At 48.2% G+C, this 27,869-nt stretch overlaps 2 protein-coding genes and 1 pseudogene across 2 annotated transcripts in view; all 3 read left to right on the top strand.

The window, feature by feature from the left end:
• LOC116579107 (sialic acid-binding Ig-like lectin 14) overlaps positions 1 to 21,472 on the top strand; it is a 90,491-nt gene extending 69,019 nt beyond the window's left edge. Inside the window, exon 7 of the mRNA XM_032324052.1 lies at positions 21,078 to 21,472. Coding sequence (XP_032179943.1) covers positions 21,078 to 21,120 — 43 coding nt within the window. The 3' untranslated portion in view covers positions 21,121 to 21,472. The remainder of the gene's footprint in view (positions 1 to 21,077) is intronic.
• On the top strand, positions 1,902 to 14,760 carry LOC116579104 (myeloid cell surface antigen CD33-like). Its single transcript, XM_032324030.1, has 11 exons — positions 1,902 to 2,092; positions 7,568 to 7,700; positions 7,785 to 8,144; positions 8,300 to 8,578; positions 8,774 to 8,821; positions 9,112 to 9,266; positions 9,485 to 9,568; positions 9,651 to 9,915; positions 10,707 to 10,803; positions 11,141 to 11,219; positions 13,831 to 14,760. Exons 2-11 carry the CDS (start codon positions 7,667 to 7,669, stop codon positions 14,008 to 14,010), a joined length of 1,581 nt encoding a protein of 526 aa, XP_032179921.1. The 5' UTR covers positions 1,902 to 2,092; positions 7,568 to 7,666; the 3' UTR covers positions 14,011 to 14,760.
• LOC116579109 lies at positions 18,105 to 21,472 on the top strand (annotated as a pseudogene).
• Positions 21,473 to 27,869: the final 6,397 nt, after the last annotated feature.

Raw genomic sequence — 27,869 nt, 5'->3', positions numbered from 1 at the left:
GTATTTGTCAATGGGTTGCAAGTTATAAGGAATTTAATTTTATCCACGTTTCCTTTTGCCTTTCTTTTCCACGTCAGAAATTACACCAGTGGAGTTATCACACAAAGAAAATTTCTTCGCTGCAAATAAAGAGATCACAGAACATAACTTCCAAAGCTGTGATTCCCCAAACAGGGGTGAATATGATGTGGGAAACAGAGGTAGAAGAAAAATTATTAAATTTCCTTACCTACTGACAAGCCCTTAAAACAGGCAGAGTGACTCTCTTCTAGGGACTCAACTACCCCCACCTTAAGGCTTTGCTAAGGGCAAAGGGCAATCCTAGCCTGACTCACCCCCTACCCCCAACCAGGATCCTGTAAGTCTACTTTAACAATTCCTTTGGAAATTTTATCTCTAAACCTCCAAGATAGTGTTGGCAATTATTCCCAAGCCTGTGGCCCACTGATAAACATTTAAAGGGTCTCACAAAAAGGTTTTATTACTGGTAATGAATAACCTTTCCCCCAGACAATAGCTAGCTCCTCAAGGTCCTAAACCTTGCTTCCAAAATTCCTTAGAGACTTATGTCATCCCTAATTCCCACCCCAATTTACAAGTATATAATAGACCACTCCTCATATCCCCAGGTCAGCAACTCTTCCTGCCCAAGGGTCCTGTCCCCGTGCTTTAATAAACCACCATTTTGCGCCAAAGATGTCTCAAGAATTCTTTCTTGGTCTTTGGCTCCAGACCTCACCACCGAACCTCACCTACGTTCATCAAATAGGTCCCTTTTATTTAGAGTTAGGATGAATATTTTATCTCATTTTATTTTTAAGATTTTATTTATTTAGGGCACCTGGGTGGCTCAGTGGGTTAAAGCTTCTGCTTTTGGCTCAGGTCATGGTCTCAGGGTCCTGGGATCGAGCCCCACATTGGGCTCTCTGCTCAGCAGGGAGACTGCTTCTCCCTCTATCTCTCTGCCTGCCTCTCTGCCCACTTGTGATCTCTGTCAAATAATAAATAAAATCTTTTTATTAAAAAAAGATTTTATTTATTTGACAGAGAGAAACATAGCGAGAGAGGGAGCATGGGCAGGGGGAGTGGGAGAGGGAGAAGCAGGCCTCCTGCAGAGCAGGGAGCCTGCTGCAGGGCTCAATGCAGGGCTTGATCCCAGGACTCCATCCCAGGACTCTGGGATCATGACCTGAGCTGAAGGCAGATGCCTAACGACTGAGCCACTCAGGCGTCCCAAGAAGGATTATAGTTAACTAAACAGAAATAGATGAGGAAAGTTGTTTATAATCACATCAATAGAAAATAAAGAAATATAACACTATTTCTCTAATCTTGAATTAGAAAAGTGAGAAAAGTCAATCATATCAGGCAGTCTTAATGTGTCATCGGGATGTTTAAATGAGTAGGGCACTTTTGGAAAATGTCTTGTTGGCTTCAGATGGAATTGGAAGAATCATCTCCACTTCCCACCTAACGTATCAATGAGAAATGCATTTTTAAAAAAGATATTATTTATTTACTTGACAGAGATCGCAAGTAGGCAGAGAGGCAGGCAGAGAGAGAAGGAAGCAGGCTCCCTGCTGAGCAGAGAGCCTGATGCAGGGCTCAATTCCAGGACCCCGAGATCATGACCTGGGCCGAAGGCAGAGGCTTTAACCCACTGAGCCACCCAGGCGCCCTGAGAAATGCATTTTGTTCTAAGTTACAAGAAGGCAGACTTTCAGGAACCTTAATAAATGGGGTTTTATTTTTCTAACATAACACTAAGTTTAGAGATGGGCTGCTAGGGGCTTTGATTCAACTGCTTGGCAGAGCCAAATTTAGCTGGCGGGGTAAGGAAGGAGGAGTGGGAAAGGGATTGGCTCCTTCCCAGTTTTCTCACTCCTAGGCAGGCCCAGTCCTGACTCAGCTGCTTTCCTGGACTGAGACTATTCTGCACAGCCCAATTATTCCCGAACTCGGTACCTAATCCTGCTTCAGCACCACGGACAGCGGCACTGCCGAATTTCGGGGTCTTGGCTGGATAGAACGCTCCCTCTGTGGGCAGACGCGATGGGAGAATCGGGAAGTCCTGGGGATAGATACCAACAGGGTAAGTGCCTCCCAGTTTAGCTCTGCCCTTCCCAGACTCCTTACTACCCCAGGGAGTTAGGGCCTTATGTGCGGTCATACCCTCAGTGTGGGACTGCTCATATACACTTGGTTTCTTGCCTCTCAGGGTTGACTCCACCCCCAATCTCTTCAGAGATCCCTCTCTGTCTGGATAAACCTTTACTCTCTCCTCCACTTCTTACAAGCAGGGCCTCTCTACCAAAAAAGCTGATATCTTCCTCCCCACTTCCCCTTTCCCTCCGGTTTCCCTCTCCCTTTCCCTCTTCCTCTGTCCCTCTCTCCTCCACCCTCTCTCCTTCTTTCTCTTGCTCAGGCTTTCGCTGATACCCAAATGGAACCTTGGAAGATGGAGAACAAGTCTCATGATCCTTTACTGACCCTATGTGCCAGATCCTAAAAGATTTTTTAAAAATATACTTCAGGGGTGCCTGGGTGGCTCAGTAAAGCCTCTGCCTTTGCCTCAGGTCATCATGATCCCAGGGTCCTGGGATCAAGCCCTGCATCCGGCTCTCTGCTCTTCAGGGAGCCTGCTTCCTCCTCTCTCTCTGCCTGCCTCTCGCCTACTTGTGATCTCTGTCTGTCAAATAAATTAAAAAAACCCAAAATCTTAAAAAAAGTTTAAAAAAACATACTTCAGTGTCTGTCAGATAAAGAAAGGACTGGAATATCAGGAGGCTGACTAAGGCATTGTCTTTGGAAGCAAAGGAAGACATTCAAAGTGTTTAAGTGCTGAGGGACCTTCCTAAGATTAGGAAGAGTTCTGTGACTTCAGAGATGGAGCACTATCTGTGGGAGATCTAGAGTCTAAGTGAGGAGAGGGAAATTCAGTCATCATTCCATGGAGAAGAGGAATTGTAGCACCTGGAAGACTGTGAAGAAGAGGGGGAGAGATGTTCTGTATGTGCAGAGCTCATAGGAAATGTGAGGCGAGTAAAGACCTAGTCATGAGTTCCAGCTCACCCAAGCTGCATACCCAAGTGTGGGGCTGGAGTCAGAGCTCCAGGCTCAGTCCCAGCCTTTGTCCTTAGGGTCTTTCCCTGCAGACAAATTCAAGAGTTCACTCAGGGCTTCCTGAGGTCTCTAGGGTAGATCCAACATAGAGAGGATTTGTTCCCAGGAGGGTCTTGGTCTTCTATTACTCCATCCTCATGAGTCTCCAAGAAAGCTATCTGGGGAAAACAGACCCTCAAACTCCACATCTCTCTTGAGGGAAGTGGATTGGTCTTCAGAAGTTAAGAGGCAGTGTTCCAGGGTGTGGGAGGAAGGAAGGTCCACACTACCATGGTCCAGGGAGATAAGAGCTCAGCTTTCATTTCCCCTGCAGTGGCCTGAGGGAGAGAGGGGTTTTCTTGTTGAAAGGAGAAGTTAGGGGCAGAAATCATACATTTGATCCAGAAAGCATCCAGAGCTGTCTTACCACCCCTCAGATGCCCCCATCTCCAAGCTGGGAGAGGCTAACCAGACAGTGTTAAGGGAATTGGCTCTATTCTCTGCATCCCAGAGATGCTGCCTCTGCTTTGGTGGCTGCAAATGTGAGGGCAACAGAGGTCTGAGGAAGGGGTCTGGGTGGGGCTCTAGTCAGACGTTCTGTTTGTTATCATGGTCCCTGGAGGTTGGTGCAGGTATCATCTGCATCCTACAGTTAGTGTCAGTGAAGGAGGGTCTGTGCATCTAATCCCATTCTGGACTGACTTTGCCCTATCAATGCCCACTTTTAGATCTTGGAATCGGGCGAGAGACATCATAATTTTTCTCTGGCCATGGATCCTAACAAAACCAAAGACAGAGGACCTCCCCTGGGACCCAAGGGCCCCAGTTGCTCTCTGAGCATCAGATTTACCAAAATTCAGAGAAGTGGAAATACTTCAGGTTAGAGAAATGTAGGGACACCTGGCTGTTCCAGACAGTGGAGCATGCAACTCTTGATCTCAACGTTGTGGGTTCAAGCCCCACAATGGGTGTAGAGATTACTTAAAAATAAAATCTTTTTTTAAAAAAAGTAGAGAAATATGGCTTCCAATATATGACACTATCTCTGAATGTGACAAATAGCCAAGGGTCCCCAGGGAAGGACCCCAGAAACAGGAACACATCTCCTTATCTAGAGGGTGGGGGAGATGTACAGAGCACTGAGGCTAATAGAAGGAGAGGCCATTGCAGAGGTTGTGCCCAAGATCACACTCGGATCTGAGTCTTTTCCTCCAGAGGAAAAGCTGACTTCCCCAGTTTGTACCATATACACCAAATCTATACCCATATAGCTTGTAGGGCAGAGTCATTTCAGAATCTAAAGAGCATTTTTCCAGGAGCTTCTGTAAGATGTTTCTCACCTCCCTGGGCCCCAAGACCCCCTATCCCTTAGTACTCATACATATCTTAAGATCCCAAGATCATGACACCAGCACTACATATCAGGTGACCTGCTTAGGAGGTGGTAGTTCTGTGGACAGTACCATCTGAGAAGGCCCTTGGTTAAAACCTGTATGTGATTTTCCAGGCCAGTCACAGGCACAGATGAAGGCCTTCCTTGGAGGACAGGCCTCAAGGGGCAAAGCTGCCCTCCCTGCTCCAGACTTGCTGACAGCTAGGGCATCAAAAGGTCTGAAGAGAGTTGCTCCTGTCAAGGACTCAGACCTTTCTGGCTGGTCATTCTCCTCACATATTTGCATCTACAGGCCAGGGGTCTTCATTCTGACCCCTCTTTACCTGGGGCCTCAGGCAGAGGTCTTCAGGCTCCTCCACTGAGGCCTCCTTATGGGGGAAAGAAGAGAAAAACTTGAAGACACTTTCCCCACTCTGACTCAGAACTCAGTATTTTCTACTCCTACCTCCCCATCCCCACCCCTCAAAATGATTTTCCCTCCACTGACCCTCATCCTGCTCCTTGGCTTTAAATTCCCACTTTTCTTTATTGTATTCAGATTTGAGCCCAGTCTCTCTCCTGCTGCCAAACCCCATTATGGTGGTTTCTGCATCTATTGCAATGGCCCTGAATACAGTCTTTACCCTTCCTAAAGGAGTGTCATGAATAATTTTTCCCTTGACAGAATCACATCTTTTTTTTAAAATATTTTATTTATTTATTTGACAGAGAGAGAGAGAGAGAGAGAGTGGGAGAGCACAAGCAGGTGGAGTGGTAGGCAGAGGGAGAGGGAGAAGCAGGCTCCCTACTGAGCAGGGAGCCTGATGCGGGACTTGATCCCAGGACCCTGGGATCATGACCTGAGCCAAAGGCAGATGCTTAACCAACTGAGCCCCCCAAGAGCCCCTAGAATCATATATATTTTTTCCTTTAGCACCCAATCGTCTTTCTGTTGGGGACAGTGGGACAGGGAGGAGGCGGTGGTTTCTCCCATTTAGACTCCGGCAGAATATACCATAGTATGTGATTAAAGGCTTCATTGTTACTCTCATTTTGACTCATTGCTGCTTGAGCTGTCTACTTAGACCCCTTGCTTAGCTAAACTCCTGACACCACCTGGGTCAATGTCTCCTACAGTTGTTGGTCAGGACACCTGGGTCCCTGAGGACCTGTGTGACTTGAGGCCTGACTAAAAGCCTGGCATGAGGAAGGAGAAGAAAGCATGACAGTCTCACTTCACCAGCCTTCTGTAGACCCAAAGGGTTAGCCGCCACCTCCAAGTTGAAATAGAAAATATTGTCATTGTCTGGTCTGAATAGTCTAGGAATCTTGGTATTGGGCCCTGTCCAAGGAAATGGCACAAGTAGGAAAAACACTCTGTTCTGGGGAAGTGATGGAAGTGGGGTTTCTGCTGCTCAGGGCAGAAGTCAGAGGTCAAACGGGAGAAGGCTGATGATGTCCTGTTGAATGCCCTCTTCGTGGTCTGGCTGCTGCTCCTTCCTGGAAAAACTCTCACCAGGGTCACCAAGGACCATATTCTCCTGCTACTTTCCTGGCCAGGCCACCTCAGTCCCTCACTCCTATTTCCACAGTTAAGCTTATGTGTGTGTATGTGTGTTCCCACGGTTCCGTCCAGGGACCCCAGCTCCCCCCACTGGGTATACCTGCCCCTGAGATGAACTTTGCTACCTTTTTCACTGCCTCTTCCCAGCCTAGCCCTGCACATTCGCTACTCTTGGCCATGGCACCTCCAGCCCCCATCACTAGAGTCAGGGCTCTGGGAGTCCCTCTAATAGTCCCTCCCCCACCCGCTGCACCTCTCAGTTTCACTTCCTAAAAGTGTCTTAAATCATTCTTTTTTCCGTCACCAAGGCTGCTGTCTCCACGTGGGCTTGGTTCTCCCCTTCCCCAAAGTCACAACAGTTTCCTCTCTGGCCTTTTGGCCTCCAGCCTCTCTCTTCCAGTTCTTCCCTACAACTGGCCTTAGAAGGATCATGTTGATAATGATATGACCCTGCCTCTTTCCTGCTCAAGAACCTTCCATGGCTCCCCATTGCCTTCAGATGAAGTCCAAATTTGTCGTCTTCCCCCACTGCTTGAGTTAGTTGAAGGTCAGGACTGATTCAAATCTGTCTTTTTTTTTTTTTAATGTTATTTTGTGAATGGATGGATGGATGGATGGATGGATGGATGGTGTGAAGTGAAGTGTGTGTGTTGTGTGAAGTGAAGATGTGTGTTGCTTCTCTTGCTTCATCTGGACTCTTTTAAGCCTCTGAAGCTATCTATGTAGGCTATCCTGACACCCGTCCCTAGCAGGCCACATACATGACAGTCCTGAGGCTGTGACTCTCCTCTGGAGGGCTGGCTGGCTGAGACTCTAACAGCATTCCAACAGGTTTGAAGGGTTAATTTGCTTCAAGCTTATGCTGTCCTTGCATGCTGACTTACATCTCTTGATCTGCAGCAGAACTAACTTTCTTTCTTTGAGACTGGCAGACCACTAGCCTTGAGGCGTGAAGGATCAGACTTTCCCAAGAGAGAAGGCATGACCACCTCTGAACAGAGTTTCTGTGGATGTCAGCCAGTCTGTTCAGGATCATGTCCTCACATGACTAACCTGCTTCTTCTGCACGCAGCTCCCTTTCCTTTTCCTATGCCTTCTTTGAGACATCAGTCTGCCATCTTCCCAGGTTGCCAGCTTCTTGAATAAAGCACCATCTTTTGTCTCTCAAGTATTGATTCTTTTTCCTTTTCCTTTAATTCTAGTATAGTAAACATCCAGTGTTATATTAGTTCTAGGTGTGCGTGAATATTATTTTCAAGTGGCCAAGAGCCAAACCCAAGTTCAGAACCACTTCTCTGTCCAGGAACAGGTGTCCAGTTTGGACAACTGGGCAGGAGCCCAAGAGGCAGGACTTGGAGGCTCTCGTCCCTCCTCACTGCCTTACTTAAGAAAGACCTTTGCAGCATCGAGCCTCAGCACCCACCTGCCACAAACAGAAAGGGAACCAGACTATTTCAAAGGTTATTCACAGTTGACTGTGGGTCTGAAGTTCTCTATTCTAGGTTTGTGACTTTTTGTTTCTACCACAGGCTTCCGGTTGAAGCTTCCTCTGCCCTCCCATATCCTGTGGCTTCTTTTCTCTATCAGAGGAACCGCAGAGGGCAGGCTGTCCCAGGCATCGGGAAGGGATGCCACTGTGGCTGCTGCTCATGCTGTCGATAGGTGAGTGGCCTGAGGGGAGAGGGGGCCCCACTCGGGGGAGGCATTGGAGCTCTGGGATGAGTTTTCCCCTCTTTCTCTCTCCAGGGTCTGTGGCTCAGGTTTTGAGCTACAAGCTGAAACTCCAGAAGTCTATGACAGTGCAGGAGGGCCTGTGTGTCCACGTGCCATGTGAATTTTACTATCCTTGGCTTTCCTTTATGAGCCCCTACATGTCTTGGTTCCAGAAAGGGGCAGATGTAAACCAAGATCCTCCAGTGGCCACCAACAAACCAAACCAGAAGCTGCATGAGAGAACCCAGGGCCGGTTCTTCATCCATGGGGACCTCCAGACTGGGAACTGCTCCCTGGACATCACAGAAGTCCACAAGGGGGACAGTGGGACTTACTTCTTTCAATTGGGCACATATTCATATCTAGATACTATGTTCTCTCTGAATGTGACAGGTATGGTAAGGGCCCAGAGGAAGGCCCCAGAGATAGAAAAATGAACATTCTTTTCCTCTTGGGGGATGGTGAGGGGTGGAGACAGCCATGGCCAGGCACTGGGACAGGATAACAAAACAACCAGAGGCCCCTATCTATCCTCTCTGTCCTCACAGCCCTGACCCACACACCTCATATCATCATCGCGGGGACCCTGGAGTCTGGACACCCCAGGAACCTGACCTGCTCTGTGCCCTGGGCCTGTGAGCAGGGCACATCCCCCATCTTCTCCTGGACGTCAGCTGCCCTCACCTCCCTTGGCACCAGGACTCACTTCTCCTCAGTACTCACCCTCACCCCACGGCCCCAGGACCATGGCACCAACCTCACCTGCCAAGTGTACTTCCCTGCAGTTGGTGTGATGGTGGAAAGGACTGTCCAGCTCAATGTCACCTGTGAGTGTGGGACCAGGATGCCCACGTCCCTGAGATGCGAGACCAGGGCAGAGCTGGGCTAGGGCTTGACAATGGGGTCTTGGTAGCTAAGCAGGAAGAGAACCCTTTACCTGCTTCTGTGGCTCCTGTGGGGAAGGCCCAGCACCCACTCATCTCTTACCGCAAGTGCTGAGGCTGCCTCATCCTTCTGTCCAGATGCTCCACAGAACACAGCCATCAGGATCTTCCAAGGAAGCAGAATAGGTAGGAAAGAACCTCTTTTCTCCAGGGCTGGGGTGGAAACTGGGTCCCTACCAGGACAGTCCTCGTTGGGTCTCAGAGCTCCTGCTGGCCAGGAATTGCATGAGACACGTACAAGAAGCCAGTCACCAAGTTCAGGCATGGGGAGAGTGGTGGGGAGAAGCCCCCACCAACCTTGACTGCCTGAAGTTAATGTTTGCTCACCTACAACTTTCTTTGGGCAAATCCTCCTCCTGCTTTCAGGCTCCTCTTTGGCCCTTTCCCTGCCTTTGTTCAACATGTTCCTGTTCCAGGTCCTCAGATTTCCATCTGCTGGACAGTTGGAGCAGCTCCAGGGAAATCGTCCGAGCCTCCTTTGCAGGCCTTCGGTGTGGACTCTGCTAGTTCCCTCCTCAGAGCAAGTGTGGACATTGCAAGAGGAGAGAAACACCAGCTTCACACAACTCAGGTCTCTCTCTCTCTCTCTCTCTCTCTCTATTTCTCTCCTCAAAGCCTTGGGGACTCTGCAAAACACCTCATCAGTTCTCATCTCAGAGGGCCAGGCTCTGCGGCTGCTCTGTGTTACTGACAGCAACCCCCCTGCTGAGCTGAGCTGGTTCCGGGGGTCCCCCACTTGGAAAGCCACCCCAATCTGCAGGAGTCCAATCCTGGACCTGTCTCAAGTAGGGGCTGTGGAGGAAGGAGACCTCATCTGCCAAGCTCAGAACCCACTGGGCTCCCAGCACATCTCCCTGCATCTCTCTGTGGTCTGTGAGTGTGGGGACCCCTGGGAGCAGGCTGCCCGGGCCCTGAGGAGCAGCGGCTCCGCTGACCCTTCCCCTTCCTCCCGCAGACCCCCTGCTCCTGGGAGGGCGAGGGGCTGCGCTGTAACTGCTCCTCCCGAGCCCAGTGGGCACCCACCCTGCGCTGGCGGCTGGGGGAGGAGCTGCTGGAGGGGAACCACAGCAACACCTCCTGGACTGTCACCTCCAGCTCTGCGGGGCCCTGGGCCAACAGCTCCCTGAGCCTCAGTGGGCCGCTGAGCTCCGGCCTCAGACTCAGCTGCGAGGCCCAGAATGCACAGGGGAAACAGAGCGCCGCTGTCCTGCTGCTCCCAGGTCTGGGGTCTGTTGGGGAGTGATGCCTGGAGGAAGAAGAACTTAGCACTTGTATTAATTTTCTAGGGATGTTGTAACAAAGTACCTTAAACTGGACAGCTTAAACAATGGACATTTACTGTCTTCCAGTTTTGGAGGCTAGAAGCCTAGGATCAAAGTGTCTGCAGAGCAGTTTTTTCTGAGGCTGTGAGAACCTGTTCCAGCCTCTCCCCTAGCTTCTGGTGTTTTCTGGCAATCTGGTGTTCCTTGGCTTGTGGAAGCATCACCCCAACCTCTACCTCCATGCTTACATGTCATCCCCCTGTGTGTGTGTGTGTGTGTGTGTGTGTGTGTGTGTGTGTCCAAACAGCCCCATTTCATGAGGACACCAGCCATATTGGGTTATGGTCTACCCTAGCAGTCCCATTTTAATACTCAGTTACCTTTGTAAAGACCCTGTTTCCAAATAAGATCCCATGTTGAGATTCTGGGTGGAAGGGTATACCAGAAGGCTAGGACTTCAGCATATGACTTTGGTGGAGGACACAATTCAACCCATAACAGCCCCGGAGAGATGGGGCTGGTGGGGGAGAGCTACCAAGACCCCAAATGGAGCAGCTGGAGGTTTAAGATCCTCAGTCCTGAGGCCTGGGGAAGGTGCTGCTTCAGGGTCCCCTGGACAGTGGAATGTCTCATGACTGAGTCCTAGATGGAGAGTGGCTATACTAACAGAGGGTGGGGAGAGAAGGAAGTGGCCAGTTGGAACGTGCCATGTATTGGAGCTGGAGCTTACACACAACTCAAATTTTCAGCAGATAAACCGGAACCCAGGACCAGTGGGGTCATAGGAGCAGTTGTGGGAGCTGGCACCATGGCCCTGCTTTCCCTCTGTCTTTGCCTCATCTTCAGGTGAGAGTGGGTCCAGGGATAGAAGGAGAAGCCTGGAGAGGGAAGGGGATAAGGTCGTGGACTCTCAGAGAGCCTGAGCTAGAGGAACCTGGGCTGGTTGGAAATCCAGCAGTCAGGGAAGGAGGCTGAGTGGTAGTGTGAATCAACCCATACCCAACTGGGCCAAGCCTGGGGTCTCTTCCAGCCCCTGGTCCAGCTCTTGGGTTAGGGCGAGCACCTGGGGACCAGACCCACCTCCACCTACCTCATTCTATGCCCTTCATGGGGGTGCAGGGGAAGGTCTGCCTACTGCATGCCCCAAATAACCAAGCTGAAAGACCCAGGGCTGTTCCCTTAGAGTGAAGACCAGCAGGAAGAAAGCAGTCCAGCTAGTGCAAAGCACGGATGTGAGTCCAGCTGGCAGCTCAGGCTCTGGGGTGAGTGACAGGCTGTGAGCTCCTATCCAGCAAATGGCTTTTGGAAGGAGCCCTCAGTAAGGGCACCTGAGCATTTCCTGATTTACATCTAATACTTCCTGGAGTTCCACCTGTGGTTATTTTAAATTCCTGATTCAACTGCTCTAATACTTCTGCTTCTGATGGACTAAGTATATAGCCCAGTTGCTTGTAGGGATATTTATGGCTCCTATGTCAGAGTATCACATTCCCCTGGAATATTCGCTTTTTCTTGTGGGGTTGATGACCCAGAAGTACAATGACCCAAACTTAGTCTGTGCCAGACCCACTGGGTGCTAGGGAAGCGGTGGACTTGGGCCCTAGGGTAGAGAGACTGGGGAAACCCAAACTCACAACTCATCACTCCCACTTTTCATTTTTCAAATCTACCCCCGTGTGTGTGTTTGATATCAACTTCATTGAGGTATACATTACACATAATAATGCACCTATCTTAAGTATGCTGTGAAATCAATTTTAACAAAGTTGCTCGCCCATGCCCACGTCCCCAGTCAAGATGTGGAACATTTCCATCAGGTCCCCAAATACCTTTGTTCCCTTGCCCAGTCAGCTTCACCTTTCTGGCAATCACTGATTTCTATCACTATGGATTAGTTTTGCCCCGCCTGGAACTTCATATAAATGAAATCATGGAATATTTACTCCCTTTGTCTGGATGTAAAAATCCTAAACGTGTATGCCTCCTATAATAATAATAATAAAAAATTATATTAGATTACATATTATAATTAATAATATTAATTAATAATATACTATATAGTATATATAATATTCTATAATATTATATAATATATAGTTATATAAATATAATAAATAATATAAACATAATAATACAAATAATATAATAATGATGATATATTATTATTATATTAATCAAAATGAACGTATGAAAACTGACAGAACAGCAAGGAGAACAGATTGGCAATTATAGCTGATGATTTCAAAACTCTTCTTTCAGTAACTGGCAGAACAAGTACACACAAAATCATTTTTAAAGTTTAATTACCATAATTCCCTGTCTTGTTTCTCCTTGGTTGACCTTGGGGAATGGGACCCTTAGTGTGTGTTAAATCCCCATCTTGTTGGGAATCAGGAAATACAGCTTCCATTTCTTTACTTTCAAATTCTTGGTATTTTTTTCTTTTAAGGGAATGTCTTTTGCAGTTCGTACAGTATAGTGGCCAAAGGCATGTACTCTGGAGCTAGACTCCTGCATTCAAATCCCATCTTTCCCCATAGACAAGCTGGATGACCTTGGGCAAATGACACACCCTCTCTGACTGCTCTTTATGTTGGTGACATGGGAACATTATGAGTCCATAGAGTATCATAGAGTAGTGACAAGAAGTGTCTAACATAGTGCCTGGCATGGACTAAGCCCAGTATTCATGCTCCAATCAGAATCATTCCCTCCCCTAAGCAGAGGAGTCCCAAGGGCGGTTTGTGGCTGTTGCTATTGTTTTATCCCCTGTTGTATCCCCAGAGCCCCGAGAAATACCTGCTTCCTTTTAATCTGAGAACTCTTTCTCTTTGTCTTGCTGAGCCACTGTGTGAGGGCCTCTGTTTCATGCTGCCACAGCCCGAGGGTGCTGTGGGTCCTAAGCAGAGGTGGGCTGCCATCTTGATGGCCAGATCTGACCTCTGCTGGGTCTTCTTGCCCCTGCCTGGGAACTGGATACACCAATCCTGCCTGCTTTAGATTTCAAAATATCTCCTATCACAAATGTAGAACTTTGAATGTATTTGTTTTCTTTTTTTTAAGATTTTATTTATTTATTTGACAGAGAGAGATCACAAGTAGGCAGAGAGGCAGGCAGAGAGAGAGGAGGAAGCAGGCTCCCTGCTGAGCAGATAGTCCGATGTGGGGCTCGATCCCAGGACCCTGAGATCATGACCTGAGCCGAAGGCAGCGGCTTAACCCACTGAGCCACCCAGGCGCCCCTGAATGTATTTGTTTTCTATTTGTTTAGTGACTGCCTTTCCTAGAATCATAAGCCATCTGATCTCAGGAACTGTACTTGTGTTGTTGTGTTGTTCGTCACTCCACACAACAGCTCGTACACTGTCCAGACAAAGGATGGTACTATAGATAGAACTGATTTTGAGTTGGCTCAATGGTGCATTTAAACAGACGTGTGTCTTTTTTTTTTTTTTTTTAAGTATGTTCCACACCCAGCATGGAGCCCAACCTAGGGCTTAAACTCACTACCCTGAGATCAAGACTTGAGCTGATATCAACAGTCAGAGACTTAACCGACTGAACCTTCCAAGCACCCCTAAGTAGATGTATGTCCTTAGGGCAATGTGTATCATTTCTCTTAGCCTTAGTTTTATTATTTGTGTGATGAATACATAAATAATACCCTCTCTCAGACTTTTTTTTTTTTTTAAGAATGTAACGTAATTGATATAAACACTAATTAAGGGCTGGCCAATCTTAATTATTAAACATTTAAAAATAAATGAATGGGTAAGTGATAAAAGTCCCATCAGGGCCAATTCCCTTCTGGTCCTTGGCTGCTTTCCCTCAGACCCTACTAACCAGCTCTGAGTATCTCTTGCTTCCACTCAGGCATATCAGTACCAGTCCTGGACGGACATCCCTGCAGCTACCCCAGCTCCTGCTGAGGCCAGACCCATTTCAGAAGAGGAACAGGAGCTCCACTATGCTCTCCTCAGATTTCCCAAGCCGAAGTATCAGGAACAGGAAGACATCCACACCGAGTACTCAGAGATCAAGACACACAAGTGAGGAACTATTTTTCTCATAGTTCTGGAGGCTGGAAGCTGAGATCGACGTGTCAGCAGAGGCCTCTCTCCTTGGCTTGTAGTTGTCCGTCTTCTTTCTCTGTCCTCACCTGGTCTTCCCTCTGTGTGAGTCTGTGTCCCAAGTTTCTTCTGAGGATACCAGATGTACTGGATTAAGGCCCACCTTAGTGACCTCATTTTAACTGAAATTTCCTCTTTCAAGACCCCATCTCCTACAGTCTCAGTACTATAGTACTGGGGTTTAGGACTTCAATATATTAATCTTGTGATTTTTCAGCCCATCACACTCAGCCTTGACTATTTTAAAATTAATGGGCTTCTTGGCAATGGTTTGAATCTCCTAGTACGTGTGGAAGACCCTAGGACTTGTGTCCAAAAGACTGAGTTCCAATCCGTCTACGCCACGGACACACTTTATGACTCACTTTACTGTTCTACAAAGCAGCGAAGTCATCCTCATCTAGCAAGATGATCACGAAAGATCGATGAGTCAGTAAGTCCTGACACAAAGCTTTTTGTGAACTCTGCACACATGCGTGTGTCAGGACTTCTCTTAGATGCTTTAACAGAAAGTTTCTGCTAACGATTTCTCTGAAGGCCTGGAGGGGCCAGTCCCAGAGGTCACAGAACTTTCCCACCAGGATCAAACACAAGAAGGATGGCTGCCCTTACCACTTCTGTTAAACGGTATTTCATAGATCCTTTCCACTGCAATAAATGCAAGAAGTAGAAAAAAGAGTTACCCAGATCAGGAGGCACCTGGGTGGCTCAGTGCGTTGGGCCTCTGCCTTCGGCTTGGGTCATGATCTTAGGATCCTGGGATCGAGTCCCAGATCGGGCTCTCTGCTCAGTGGGGAGCCTGTTTCCCCTCTCTCTCTGCCTGCCTCTCTGCCTACTTGTGATCTCTCTCTCTCTGTGTGTCAAAAAAATAAATAAATAAAAAAAGAATTATCTAGATCGTAAAGCAAGAAGCAAAACAGTTTTGGGACACCTGTGTGACTCCATCGGTTAAGCATCTGCCTTTGGCTCAGGTCATGATCTCAGGGTCCTGGGATTGAACCCCAAGTCAGCCTCCGCCCTCAGCGGGATATCTGCTTCTCCCTCCGCCTGCCACTACCCCTGCTTGTCCTCTCTCTCTAGCTCTCTCTCTCTCAAATGAATACAAAATCAAAATATAATAATAAAAGATGATTTAAAAACAAAAGGATGGATGAGTCAATGTGGTGTAGACACACAATGGAATGTTGTGCAGCCACAACAGGGATGACCCTTGAAAACAATATGCTAAAGGAAAAAGCCAGACACTAAAGGACAAATGTTGTTGGATTCTGCTTCTCTAAGCTACTCAAAACAGGCAAACTCATGGAAATAGAAAGTAGAATGGGGGTTGCAAGGAGCTCAGGGATGGAGGTGGGGAGGGGTTGTTGGGTAACTGTGTGGACTTTCTGTTGGGGATAATGAAAAAGTTTTGGAAAGAGGCAGCGGTGCTCGTTACACCGCACTGTGAGTGTACTTGCTGTCCCCGAATTGCACCCTCTACAGTATCAAAAATTTGCAAGTTTTATTTTTACGAATATTTTATCACAAGAAACTCAAGGGGACAGCAAGCACTTCTGTGGTCAAAGTGCTGTCGTTAATGGAGACAAGAATACAAAAAAGTAAAAAATAAAATGAGAGCATGTCACGGCTTGATACAGACCTGGAGGAAAAGCTCTCCGGTGCCTTGGGCTGGGTTTCCGGGAGCGGAGAGGCTGGGGAGGTGAGAGTGGAGCAAAGGCTCCAAGGGAGGGAAGAAGCAGACTCTTTGTTTGCCTAAGAGGAAGGTATTCCAGGAAGATGGGAAGAGGGAAACTGTGAGTATGGCAGCTCTGAGGCCGAAAGCACAGGAGTACAAAGGTCGGGGAGCCCTGGAGATGGCACAAACCCCCAAGGAAGGCCGCTGCAGCCCACCGCAAGATTCTGGGAGCCTTTGCAGAGAGAAGATGCATGCTGAGACCCTCATTTTAGCAGGATCCCCATGACTACTCTGTTCAGAATCAGCCAGACTGGGGCCAGGATAAAAAGAGAGGCACGACATTGGGGGTACAGGGCGGGGGTGGGTCCCAACGGTGGTCCAGGGGGGTCCAAGAGGTGGTGGTGCACTGGACCAGGGATGCACTGTAGGCGGGGGAGGATATATTCTGGATATATTCCGAAGGTCAGGCCAACAGCATGCTCTAATGGATGTGGGGGATGGGAGGAAGAGAGGAGCAAGGACGATGCCCAGGGTCTCCCCGTGAGCAGCTGGAAGGACAGAGTCCTGTTCCAGGCAGGACTCGAGAGAGCCAGGTTTTGAAAGGTTCATTTGGAGAAACCCCTTGACCTCCAACGGGGATGTCCGTGAGAGAGCAGGAGTACAAATGTCCAGAATCAGAAGAGGGGTCCAGAGTGGAGACGTTAAAATGCATAGCTAATGTGACGTGATAATAGATAAAGTTATAAAGGAGTATGACCTTTCCTCAAGAAATGAGTAATAGAATTACCATATGATCCCGCAATGCCACGTCCAGGTGCATATCCAAAAGAACCGAGAGATATTTGCACACCCATGTTCATAGCAGCGTTAGGCACCAGAGCCAAAAGGTAAAAGCAACCCAAGGATCCCTCAACAGCTGAGCAGATAAAAAATGTGGCCTAACCTACCGTGGAATTTTTTTTTTGAAAGATTTTTTAAAATTTCACTATTTGGCAGAGAGAGAAAGAGCACAAGCAGGGGAAGGAGCAGAGGGAGACAGAGAAGCAGATGCCGCGCTGAGCAGGGAGCCCGATGCGGGGCTCGATCCCAGGACCTGGGCTCATGACCTGAGGGGAAGGTAGGGGCTTAACCGACTGAGCCACCCAGGCACCCCTATCATGGAAAATTATTCAGCCTTAAAAAGGACAGAAATTCTGTCATATGCTGCCACATGGATGAACCTTGAGGATTTTACGGTAAGTTAAATAAATGGATCACAAGAAGATGGGTGCTGGATAACTCCACTTATGTGAGTTCTCAAAAGGAGTCAAATTCCTGGAGACAGAAAGTGCAATGGTTGTTTCAGGGGCCAGGAGGAGGGGAAATGGGAAGTTGTTCTTTAATAGGTAGAGTTTGGGGTGCCTGGGTGGCTCAGTGGGTTAAGCCTCTGCCTTCCGCTCAGGTCATGATCCCAGGACCCTGGGATCAAGCCCCACACTGGGCTCTCTGCTCAGTGGGGAGCCTGCTTCCTCCTCTCTCTCTGCCTGCCCCTCTGCCTACTTGTGATCTCTGTCTGTCAAATAAGAAAAAAAAAGTAATGGGTAGAGTTCAAGTTTTGCAGCTTAAAAAGAGTTGTTCTTGTTTACTACTTGTTTTACTCATGTCAAAAATAATCCCATACTCATATTTTTAGAAAATATCCAGGACATGTGACAGTCACAGGTGCCTGTAGCTCTAAGCCCTGCGGGGCAGCATCGTGTGTCTGGGGAGGAAGTGGCTCCCTGGGTGGGGACCCCGTCACAGGATGGACCAGGCCAGGTCCAGCTGTCTCGTCTCCATTCCACCAACACAGATGTTCACTAAGCTCATGGAGAATGAATGAATGAATTTATGAATGGCCGCTGTCTTCTCTTCACCCAGGATCCCATCTCTTCTTCTGCCCCAGAGGCTCACACAGACCTAAAGAGTCCTCTATCTTGCAGGACAGAACACCCAAGGGTCTAGATGAGGATGTGACCCTCCAGGTCTAGCCAGGAGTTGACTAGCTCCCTAGTGTAGATGGTGCTGCTCAGACAAGCCCCTCAGATGGAAGAGACCTCAGGAGACTCACTGTGTCCCAGGCCTCACGTGTCTCAGAGGTCCTGCTCCAGGCTCTGGTGCCAGAGGGAAGTGCCGAGATGAGGGGCAGGACATGGGTCTGCTCCTGCTCTCTCCTTCCCGAGTGGGTCTCCCTGATGTCCAGCCAAGGGTGTGGCCGGCTCTGAGTAGAGAGCGGGGAGAGCTCGGAGCTGTAGTTCCTCTTCTGTGAACCACGAGGCCCTGTGCTCCTCCCCAGCTTCCCGTGGGTCCCCCTCAGCCTCCCTCCCGCTGTCTTCCTCTTCTCCCACACCCACAGGAGGCCACACACCCTCCATATCACAGATGCTGCTGCTGTTGCTGCTGCTTCTACCCCTGCTGTGGACAGATGAGCGGGCCGAGGGGAGGGGGCGAGGTGGGCGGGGGGCTGCTGCTGACCCTCCATTCTCCACAGGGTCCCTGGCTCAGGGCTTGGACTTCCAGCTGCAGGTGCAGGAGACGGTGAAGGTGCAGGAGGGCCTGTGCGTCTCCGTGCCCTGCCACTTCTCCCACTCCAAAATGTTCTGGACTATTTCCCAGCTTTTGGCTACTGGTTCCAGGAAGGGGCCAGTGTATACCAGCATGCTCCGCTGGCCACAAACAACCCAGGTCGTAAAGTGCAGGAGGAGACCCAGGGCCGATTCCGCCTCCACGGGGATCCCCGGGCCTAGGACTGCTCCCTGGACATCAGAGATGCACAGAGAAGGGACTCGGGGACATAATTCTTTAGGGTGGAGAGAGGGTCTTCGGTGAGATATAATTACCTGTAGAATCAGCTCTCCGTGTTTGTGACGGGTAAGGAATGGGCTTCAAGAGAGGACACATTCCCATGCATGGATCTTGAGGGCTCCTGGGGCAGGGCTGGGAAGGACCCCCTGAGCTCCATCCTGGCTGGGGAGGAGACAGCTGGCCTGGGTGGAGGCTGCTTCTAGGGTCACACTCAGGGTCCCACTCCAGAATCTCTCTCTCCTCCTCAGCTCTGACACAGACACCTGACATCCACATTCAAGGGCCCCTTGAAACTGGCCACCCCAAGAACATTACCTGTAGCGTGCCATGGGCCTGTGAGAGGGGGACACTCCCCACCTTCTCCTGGATCAGAGTCGCCCTTCCCTCCTGGGGCTCCAAGGCTCCCCACTCCCCTGTACTCACCCTCACCCCGAGGCCCCAGGACCACGGCACCAACCTCACCTGTCGTGTGACCTTCCCCGGAGCTGGTGTGAGCACGGAGAAAACCGTCCAGCTCAACGTGTCCTGTGAGTGCCAGACCAGGGTGCCAGGGTCCCTGAGGGCTGGGGGTGTTGGGGGGACAGGGGTTGGGTGAAATAGTTGGGGAGAATTCTTAGAGGCACAGGGTCAAGAGGGAGAGAACTCTCGGGCCCCACCCCCTTGCTCATGGCCGCCTCATCACACTGCAAGTGGACACGTATCTGTTTCTGCTCCAGATGCTCCACAAAACCTGACCGTCCACACCTTCAGGAGAAACAGCACAGGTGGGAGAGGGCCCGGGGCACCACGAACGTCTCAGAGGTCAAATAAGGGAATGTTGTGAGGTTCTGCCAGAATGAAGCCCCATCGCTCTTTATCCCCTCCCTGGACGCAATCTGCCCCTCCCTCTTCCCCTGGAGGGACTCTTGAGTCCCTGGGAATCCTAGTTGACCATTCGCTGTCACCGTGGCTGCCTCCTCTCTCCCCTCACTCTCCTATCATGCCCTTTTTCTGATTCTCTGCTTCTCCTGTGGCATGACATCTCACAGCCTTAGATACAGGTTCCTGTTGCTGGACACTGGGCCTCTGGCTGCTTTCTGCACGACCCCATGAGTAAGCCCGGGCCCTGGTGCCTCTAGTCCCCAACTGCCCAGAAGACCCTCTGTCTGTTTCTGACCAGTCCAGATCCTCCCGAGTCCCTTCAGCTTCCCTGGGGGGCCCCTCCCACCTGAGCCACCTGAGTCAACATCCTGGAAGTCACTTGAGACATTTCTTTGCCTCAACCAGCACTCCCCATGACTCAGCGAGCTTCGAAAATATCTCAAATGGCTCTCTTCCTCCATCTGCATGGCAGCAGCCCCCACTCAGGCCTCTGCCTCCTCTCACCTGCACGTAGTGAGACCCCCTGCATTGGGACCAGCCTCCTCTCCCACCTGCCATTCTCTGTGCAACACCCCACCCCTCCAGCCCAGCACAATTCAGCCCGCAGGTGTCTCTCTGTGCGCCCTAGATCTGGCCCTGTTCCTCTTCTGCTCAGACCCTCCCGTGGTTCCCTGCGGCCCTCAGAGGAAAGGCTGGGAGCATCACCTGTGTGTGAGCCTCCATGTCTCTCCCTGAAAGTGGTCAGACCCTATATGTGTCCACGCCCCTCCTCAGCCTCACACATCAAAGCCCACTTCTTGGGACGTCCTCTGCCAGGTCTAGACATGCCAGCTCTTGCTCAGAGGTCCATCCACCTGTCCTGGGGTCATCGGGTGCTTCTCCTTTTCTCCACCTCACCAGAGGGCCCTTCACTCTTACTTGTCTGTGCTTGTAACACTTGTTTGAAAGACTCTATTTTCCACGCCTGTGTCTGTGGAAGGGCAGAGGAACAGAAGGGGCTCTCATTCCTGCCCTTCTGGCTTTCTCTGTCCCATAGTCCCAGAGACCCTAGTCAGAACCACCTCTCTTCAAGTTCAGGAGGGCAGGTCCCTGCGCCTGGTCTGTGACACTGGTAGCAGCTTCCCTGCCAGGCTGAGCTGGTGCTGGAGAAGCCTGACTCTGAGCCCCTCTCCCCACAAATCCCAGGGTCCTAGTGCTGCCCCAGCTGGTCTTGGGTGATGAAGGAGAATTCCCCGGCCAGGCTTAATACTTGTGGAGCTCCTACCACGTTTGCCCGAACCTAGCTGTGCAGGATGAGTATACGTGGGACACCTGAATTCTGAGGTGAATGAGACTAAGGTATGGACTTAAGGAACCTCACTCTCCTCCTCCTCTCGGTCTTCTTCCCCCAGGTATCTCCTGTTCCTGTCCCCAAATCTCTGGGGGCACCTGGCCTCTAATCCTCACCCTACTCAGAGAGGCCCTCATGGGCGCTGGCTTCCTTTTGACCTATGGCCTCACCTGGATCTACTACACCGGATGAAAAGCCCAGATTCTGGGACACCTTGGGTGGCTTCACTCTTCTTGTCCTCTCCAAAGCAAGCCCTCCACAGAACTGGCCCCTTATTTCAGAACTGTATTTCCCCCAACACGTTCAAAGGCTCCAAAGAGAGTAAGGCTGCAAGTTGTAACTGAGCCCTCTTCCTCACGGTGGTGCTGCTGACCAGCGGATGAGGATCTGTCAAACTGCAGATGCTCACCCCAGAGACTTGGCTCCTGTATAGCTCTGTGGAGCAAGGGGGTCCTAGGGGACTGGACCCTGCCTCCTCTCCAGGGAATCAGGTCTCTCTACCTCTGGCCACTAAGTCTTCCTGCTGGTTCTGCATCCATGGTGAGGAGGGCACAGATGGATTTTTGTTATAATTAATTTGAATTAGGCATACCCTGTGTAATATGTTGCTTCTGTGTGTTTATCTTGGATAAGCCCAAAATTCAACCCCACAATACAGTGCTATAAATCTCAAAATATATCATTTTTTAAAACAAAGAATTTTAAAGAGATTTTTTTAAATTAGAAAAATAAACTATTTCATATTTATCCACATATTAACCCTTTGATGTCTCTTTATTCCTTTGTATACATTTTCCCTGTAGCATCAGTTTCCTTTTGCTGGAATACCTTGTCCTATCTTTCTTGTGACGTGGGTATGCTGGTGCTGAATTCTCTCAACTGTTATTTGTCTGGAAAAGTTTCTGTTTAAGTTAGCTTGGAAAGGTATTTTTTTATGGGATAAAGAACTTAAGGATCACATTTTCTTCCCTTTCGGTACTTCAAATTCTTTTGTCTTTCATAGTTTCTTGTGAGAATTCTGTAGTTTTTACCTTTCTTTCTTTCTTTGTAGTTTTGTTTTTTTCTCTGGCCAGTTTTAATATTTTCTCTTTTCCCCTGGGTTTAAATTATTTTGTTAATATATGCCTTGGGGTGTGTGTGTGTGTGTGTGTGTGTGTGTGTGTGTGTGTGTTGAGAAGGAAGGGAGAGGGAGAACATGAGAGAGAAAGATATTATCCTCTTTGGAATTTGTTGAGTACAAATTTGGTTCTGTGGATTTACTATTATAATCAAATTTGGAAAAATTTGATAAAAATTGAAGCTAATATTTATTTCAGTATTTTTTCCCTATTCTTCCTCTCTCATTATCTCTGGGTCTCTCCTTTTATATATGTAATGTGGCCTGATGCTCTCTCACAGGGCCCTGAACATGTGTTTTCCATTTTCCATCCTTTTTTCCCCTCTATATTTGCTGTTTGAACAGCTACATCTTCAACTTCGCTGATCATTCTTCTACAACGTTCTATCTGCTGTTGATCCCATTCAGTGGAACTCTCATCTCAGATAATATATTTTCTTCTTTAAAAGTTATGTTTCCTGGGGTGCCTGGGTGGCTCAGTCAGTTAAGCATGTGCTCTTGGCTCAGGTCATGATCCCAGGGTCCTGGGATCAAGTCCTGCATTAGGCTCCCTGCTCAGTGGGAAGCTTTCTTCTCCCTCTGCCTGCTGCTCCCCTTGCTTGTGCTCTTTCTCTGTCAAATAAATAAATACAAACATTAAAAAAAAAGTTACATTTCCTGGGGATGCCTGGGTGGCTCAGTTGTTCAGTGTCCAACTCTTGATGTTGGCTCAGATCATGATCTCAAGGTCATGAGTTCCAACCCTGAGTTGGGCTCTGCCCTCAGCATAAAGTCCACTTGGAATTCTCTTTCCCTCTCCACCCCACCCCCACCCTCGCTCTCTCACACACACGTGTGTGCTCACACATGCTCTCTCTCAAATAAATAGAATCTTTTTAAAAAAGTTATGTTTCCTGTTTTTAATCTTCTTCTTAAATGGTAATGTTTTCATTTACATCCTTGAGTCTATCTGGCACATACTTGTAATAACTCTTTCAATGTCTTTGTCTCCTATTTCTGCCTCCTGTGTCATGTCTGACCATGATTCCTTTGGATGACTTTTCTCTTGTCGAGTGTCATGTGTTCATACTCTTTTGTATGTCTAGTGATTTTTCAGTGAATGCTGGACATTGTCAATTTTATGTGTCTGACTGCTTGGTTTTGTTGTATTTCTTTAAAAACCAACTTTTTTTTTAAAGATTTTATTTATTTGTCAGAGAGAGTGAGAGCGAGCACAGGCAGACAGAGTGGCAGGCAGAGTCAGAGGGAGAAGCAGGCTCCCTGCGGAGCAAGAAGCCCGATGTGGGACTCAATCCCAGAACGCTGGGATCATGACCTGAGCAGAAGGCAGCCGCTTAACCAACTGAGCCACCCAGGCGTCCCGAACAAACTTTTTTTTAAAGGCAGTTAAATTACTTGTATATTGGGACAATATATTTTTTAAGATTATTTGACAGAGAGAGAGAATGAAAGAGCACAGGCATGGGGAGGGGTGGAAGGAAAGAGAAAAGCAAGCTCCCTGCTGAGCAGGGAGCCTGATTCAAGACTCAGTCCCAGGATCCTGGGATCATGGCCTGAGCTGAAGGCAGATGCTTAACCGACTGAGCCACCTAGGAACCTCTGGGCCAATATTTTTAAATTATTTAATTTTTAGGGGTGCCTGGGTGGTTCAGTGGGTTAAGTCTCTGCCTTAAGCTCAGGTCATGATCTCAGAGACCTGGGATTGAGCCCCGCATTGGGCTCTCTGCTCATCGGGGAGCCTGCTTTCCCCCCTCACCCCCCGCCTGCCTCTCTGCCTACTTGTGATCACTCTCTCTGTCAAATAAATAAATAAAATCTTTTAAAAAAAGACTATTTAATTTTTAGCTCCTCCTAAGATAGGTCTAGTGTTAGGGTCATTTTCTTTCACTTGAATGCCATGGCCTTTTTAGAACTTTTACTGAGTGCCCCATGGATTCAAGGAGGTATCTTCACTCTGGCTGGAGGGGATATGCACAAATCCAGGCCCTTTTGTGAGCCCTGGGAATCTCCCATCTAATAGCTCTCCAGTAATTGCTTCTCTCCTTAGAAATTTTCTTGTTTGGCCTCATGGGGTTTCAGCCTGTGAACATGCATATTGGTATTCTGCCAATCATCAAGGACCATTCATGGAGACCTTGAACCCTTTCTCCACAATAATCCCTCCTGTCTGAAACTCTGACCTACATATTTTAGCTGGGTCAGTCTCCTTAACCTTCCATGTCTGGCTCCTCAACTCAGTGAAATTGCAGTCCCTTTTATTGTGCCCCCATCGCCTCTCACTCTGCTATCCACAAACTGCTATCCTCCTCTCAAAAAACCTGGATGATTATATGGTTGACTTCATTTTTGTCCTTCTCTCAAGAAGCACAGTTTTTCCCTGTCTGCATTCCATGTATGAAAATAGAGGTTTCTTGGGGCGCCTGGGTGTCTCAGTGGGTTAAGCCTCTGCCTTTGGCTCAGGTCATGATCCCACAGTCCTAGGATTGAGCCCCACATTGGGCTCTCTGCTCAGCAGGGAGCCTGCTTCCTCCTCTCTCTCTGCCTGCTTCTCTGCCTACTTATGATCTCTGTCTCTCAAATAAATAAATAAAAATTTTTAAAAAAGAAAATAGAGGTTTCTTGTATTTTGTTTGGTATTCTAGTTGTTTACAGGAGGATAACAGGGCCCTGTTACCCTCTTGTGCTCAGAAGCAGGAGTCCCCAACAGGTTTTTAATTATGTTTTATTGAGGTATAACATATGACATATAAAATTAATTCGTTCTAAGTATACAGTTCAATGATTCTTGGTAAATTTATAGTTGTGTAGTCATTGTCACACATTTTGATTAGCCTAAAGAGGATTCTTATACCCATTTGCAATCAATACCACTCCCTCCACAGCTCCAGGAAATCATTGATCTGCTTTCAGTCTCTAATGAACTGTTTTTATGAATATGTCATACACATGGAATCACATAAAGTCTATTGTGTCTGCCATCTTTCACTAAGCATTAAATTTCTGAGATGCAACCATGTTAGAGCACACATCCATTGTTAACAACATTTTATTCTTAATATTATTACATTGGATGAATACACACCACATTTCATTTATGCATTCACCAGTTGATAGACATTTCAATCATTCCCAGTTTTGGCTTTAAAAAAAAATTTTTCTGGGGGCGCCTGGGTGGCTCAGTGGGTTAAGCCACTGCCTTCGGCTCAGGTCATGATCTCAGGGTCCTGGGATCGAGTCCTGCATCGGGCTCTCTGCTCAGCAGGGAGCCTGCTTCCCTCTTTCTCTCTCTGCCTGCCTCTCTGCCTACTTGTGATCTCTGTCTGTCAAATAAACAAATAAAATCTTAAAAAAAAAATTTTTTTTTTAAGATTTTATTTGTTTATTTGACAGACAGAGATCACAAGTAGGCAGAGAGAGAGAGGAGGAAGCAGGCTCCCTGCTGAGCAGAGAGCCTGATGTGGGGCTCCATCCTAGGACCCTGGGATCATGACCCAAGCCAAAGGCAGAGGTTTTAACTCACTGAGTCACCCAGGCACCCCTCCCAGTTTTGGCTTTTAAGAATAATGTTGCTGGTTCCACTTCCATCCTTATTCTAGTTCAAGAAGGTGGAAACTGCATTGCAGGTGGGTAAAGCAAGGACACAAGGCTCCATCTCCTCCCAGGAAAAGGCAGGCTGCCAGCACCTCTCATTCCTTGCCAGCTATGTTGAAGAGGCTAAATTCCAGGTGAACACAGCTGAGAAGTTAGGGGTTTTCTTCTTCAAGCTGCTGCTTATCCACAGGGTAGAGATTCTAACTCTGAACCCTGGCATTGATAGGTAAGGGCATGATGGACAGTATTTTCTTGGATGATGAAAATATTCAATATCTTTTTTTTTTAAGATTGTAATTATTTATTTGACAGAGATCACAAGTAGGCAGAGAGTCAGGCAGAGAGAGGGGAGGGAGAGAAGCTCTCTGCCAAGCAGAGAGCCCGATGCTGGGCTCAATCCCAGGACCCTGGGACCATGACCTGAGCTGAAGGCAGAGGCTTTAACCCACTGAGCCACCTAGGCACCCCAGAAATATTCAATATCTTGATAAGGGTTTTAGTTAGATGAATATATGCCAGCTCACCAAGTGATGTCTCTGAGTTCCCGTGGAATCTGTCATAGTCAGTTCAGGCTGCTATAATAAAGTGCTACAGACTAGATAGCTTATAGAAAACAGAAATTTATTTCTCACAGTTCCGAAGGCTGAGAAATCCAAGATCAGGGCATGGACATATCTGGTATTTAGTGAGAGCATGTGTCCCAATTCATGAGGGCCTTCTCACTGGGTCCTCACATGGCAGAAGGAGCAAGAGTGTTCTCTGGGGTCTCTTTCGTAAGAGCACACATCTCAAGCAGCAAACTAGCCTCACAACCAAATCACCTCCCAAAGATCCCATCTCAAAATATCACTGCAGTGGGGATTAGCACTCCAGAATATGAGTGTTGGGAGGGTTACAACATTCGGTCCACAGCAAAGGCTAAAGCTGTAGTTGGTAAATATTCCACAGTCATTTACATTACCCTGGATTGGGGGTTGGGGAGAGCGGGCTATGTGGTCATTTTGTGGCTTAAACAATGTTCTTGTTTGTGTCTGTGTTAAGGTATGACTATGGAGTAATCTTGTCCTTACCTTGTTTCACTGCGGTCACAGGGTGGGTGTGTCTGATGTGAAATCATTTTTATCTAATAGGCGAACACCAGGGCCTGGATGTGAATGCCAGCAGGGGCTGTTTTACTCTTTATTAAAGGGGGAAAAAAACTTAAAGTAATGGAGTAAAAAGATAGAAAAGCTAGAGAAGTAAACAGGGATCAGATCACGGACAGCCTTGGGTATTCACGTAAAGAGTTGGCATTTCACTTTGGAAAATTAGATACTTCACACTGTCAAAACACATGACAGTCAGTAGCAATTGCGTTTAATAATAAAAAACTGAACTCACAAAATTTTTCCTTTACTACACACATTGTAGATTCTGAGTAGGTATCTAATGGACAGGAAGGGGTCAGGGCTGAGATGCAATTTATAGTCATCAGCCTGTTCATTGTTGTTGTTGCATTTTGTGATGATCTATTTTGGTTTGCTTTGAACTTCATCGTGAAGAAACTATTGAATCACGGGAGGTTGCCAGGAAATGCACAGGGATATCCCGTGGATTTGAACCTCCTCCCTCCAACGTTATCATCTTTTTTTTTTTTTAAGATTATATTTATTTGTCAGAAAGAGAGAGAGAGAGAGTGTGTGTGCACAAGCAGGGGGAGCATCAGGTAGAGGGAGAAGCAGACTCTGCTCTGAGCAAGGAGTCTGCTGCTGGTCTCGATCCCAGGACCCCGGAATCATAACCTTATTTGAAGGCAGACACTTAACCAACTGAGCCACCTAGGTGTCCCCCAATGTTATCATCTTCCACAACTAAGTACAATAGAAAAATTAAGGAATTGTCAGTAGCACAATCAGAGCAAGCTAAGTAAGAGAGGGTCTTTTTAGACCCACGCATCCCTCCCTCCCTGTCCTTCTTCCCTGTGGGAGGCCTTTTATGAGCTTCACGTTGTGAAGACCCCAGACAGGAGGCTCCCTGGGAGAAGGGATTCGGGCTGTCCCCTGATAAAGCCCAGATTGGGCAGTGGGGACCAGGATCAGAGTGCAGAAGGTGCCTTATTAGCTACTGAATTGTGTCCCCCGCCTTGCCCCATTCACATGTTGAATCCTAACCCCAGTCCTGACCAATGTGACTGTATTTGGAGATAGGGCCTTTAAAAGGGTAATTCAGTTAAAATGAGGTCATAGAGCAAACTCAAATCCAATAGGACTGGCATTCTCCTAAGAAGACATTGGGGGCACCCAGGTGGCTCATTTGGTGAAGCGTCAAACTCTTGATCTCAGCTCAGGTCTTGATTTCAGGGTCATAAGTCCAAGCCCCGCTTTGGGCTCCATGCTAGGTGTGGAG

This window comes from Mustela erminea, chromosome 19 (genome assembly GCF_009829155.1).
Source record: "Mustela erminea isolate mMusErm1 chromosome 19, mMusErm1.Pri, whole genome shotgun sequence".
In the NCBI taxonomy this organism is placed as follows: Eukaryota; Metazoa; Chordata; class Mammalia; order Carnivora; family Mustelidae; genus Mustela; species Mustela erminea.
This window is presented reverse-complemented; position numbering and strand designations above follow the sequence as displayed.

Coding starts and splice junctions, on each gene's coding strand:
- LOC116579104 (XM_032324030.1), top strand. CDS start 7,667: ATGCCACTGTGGCTGCTGCTCATGCTGTCGATAG. Junction 7,701..7,784: donor GCTGCTCATGCTGTCGATAG/GTGAGTGGCCTG, acceptor TTCTCTCTCCAG/GGTCTGTGGCTCAGGTTTTG. Junction 9,267..9,484: donor ACCAGCTTCACACAACTCAG/GTCTCTCTCTCT, acceptor TGTCTCAAGTAG/GGGCTGTGGAGGAAGGAGAC.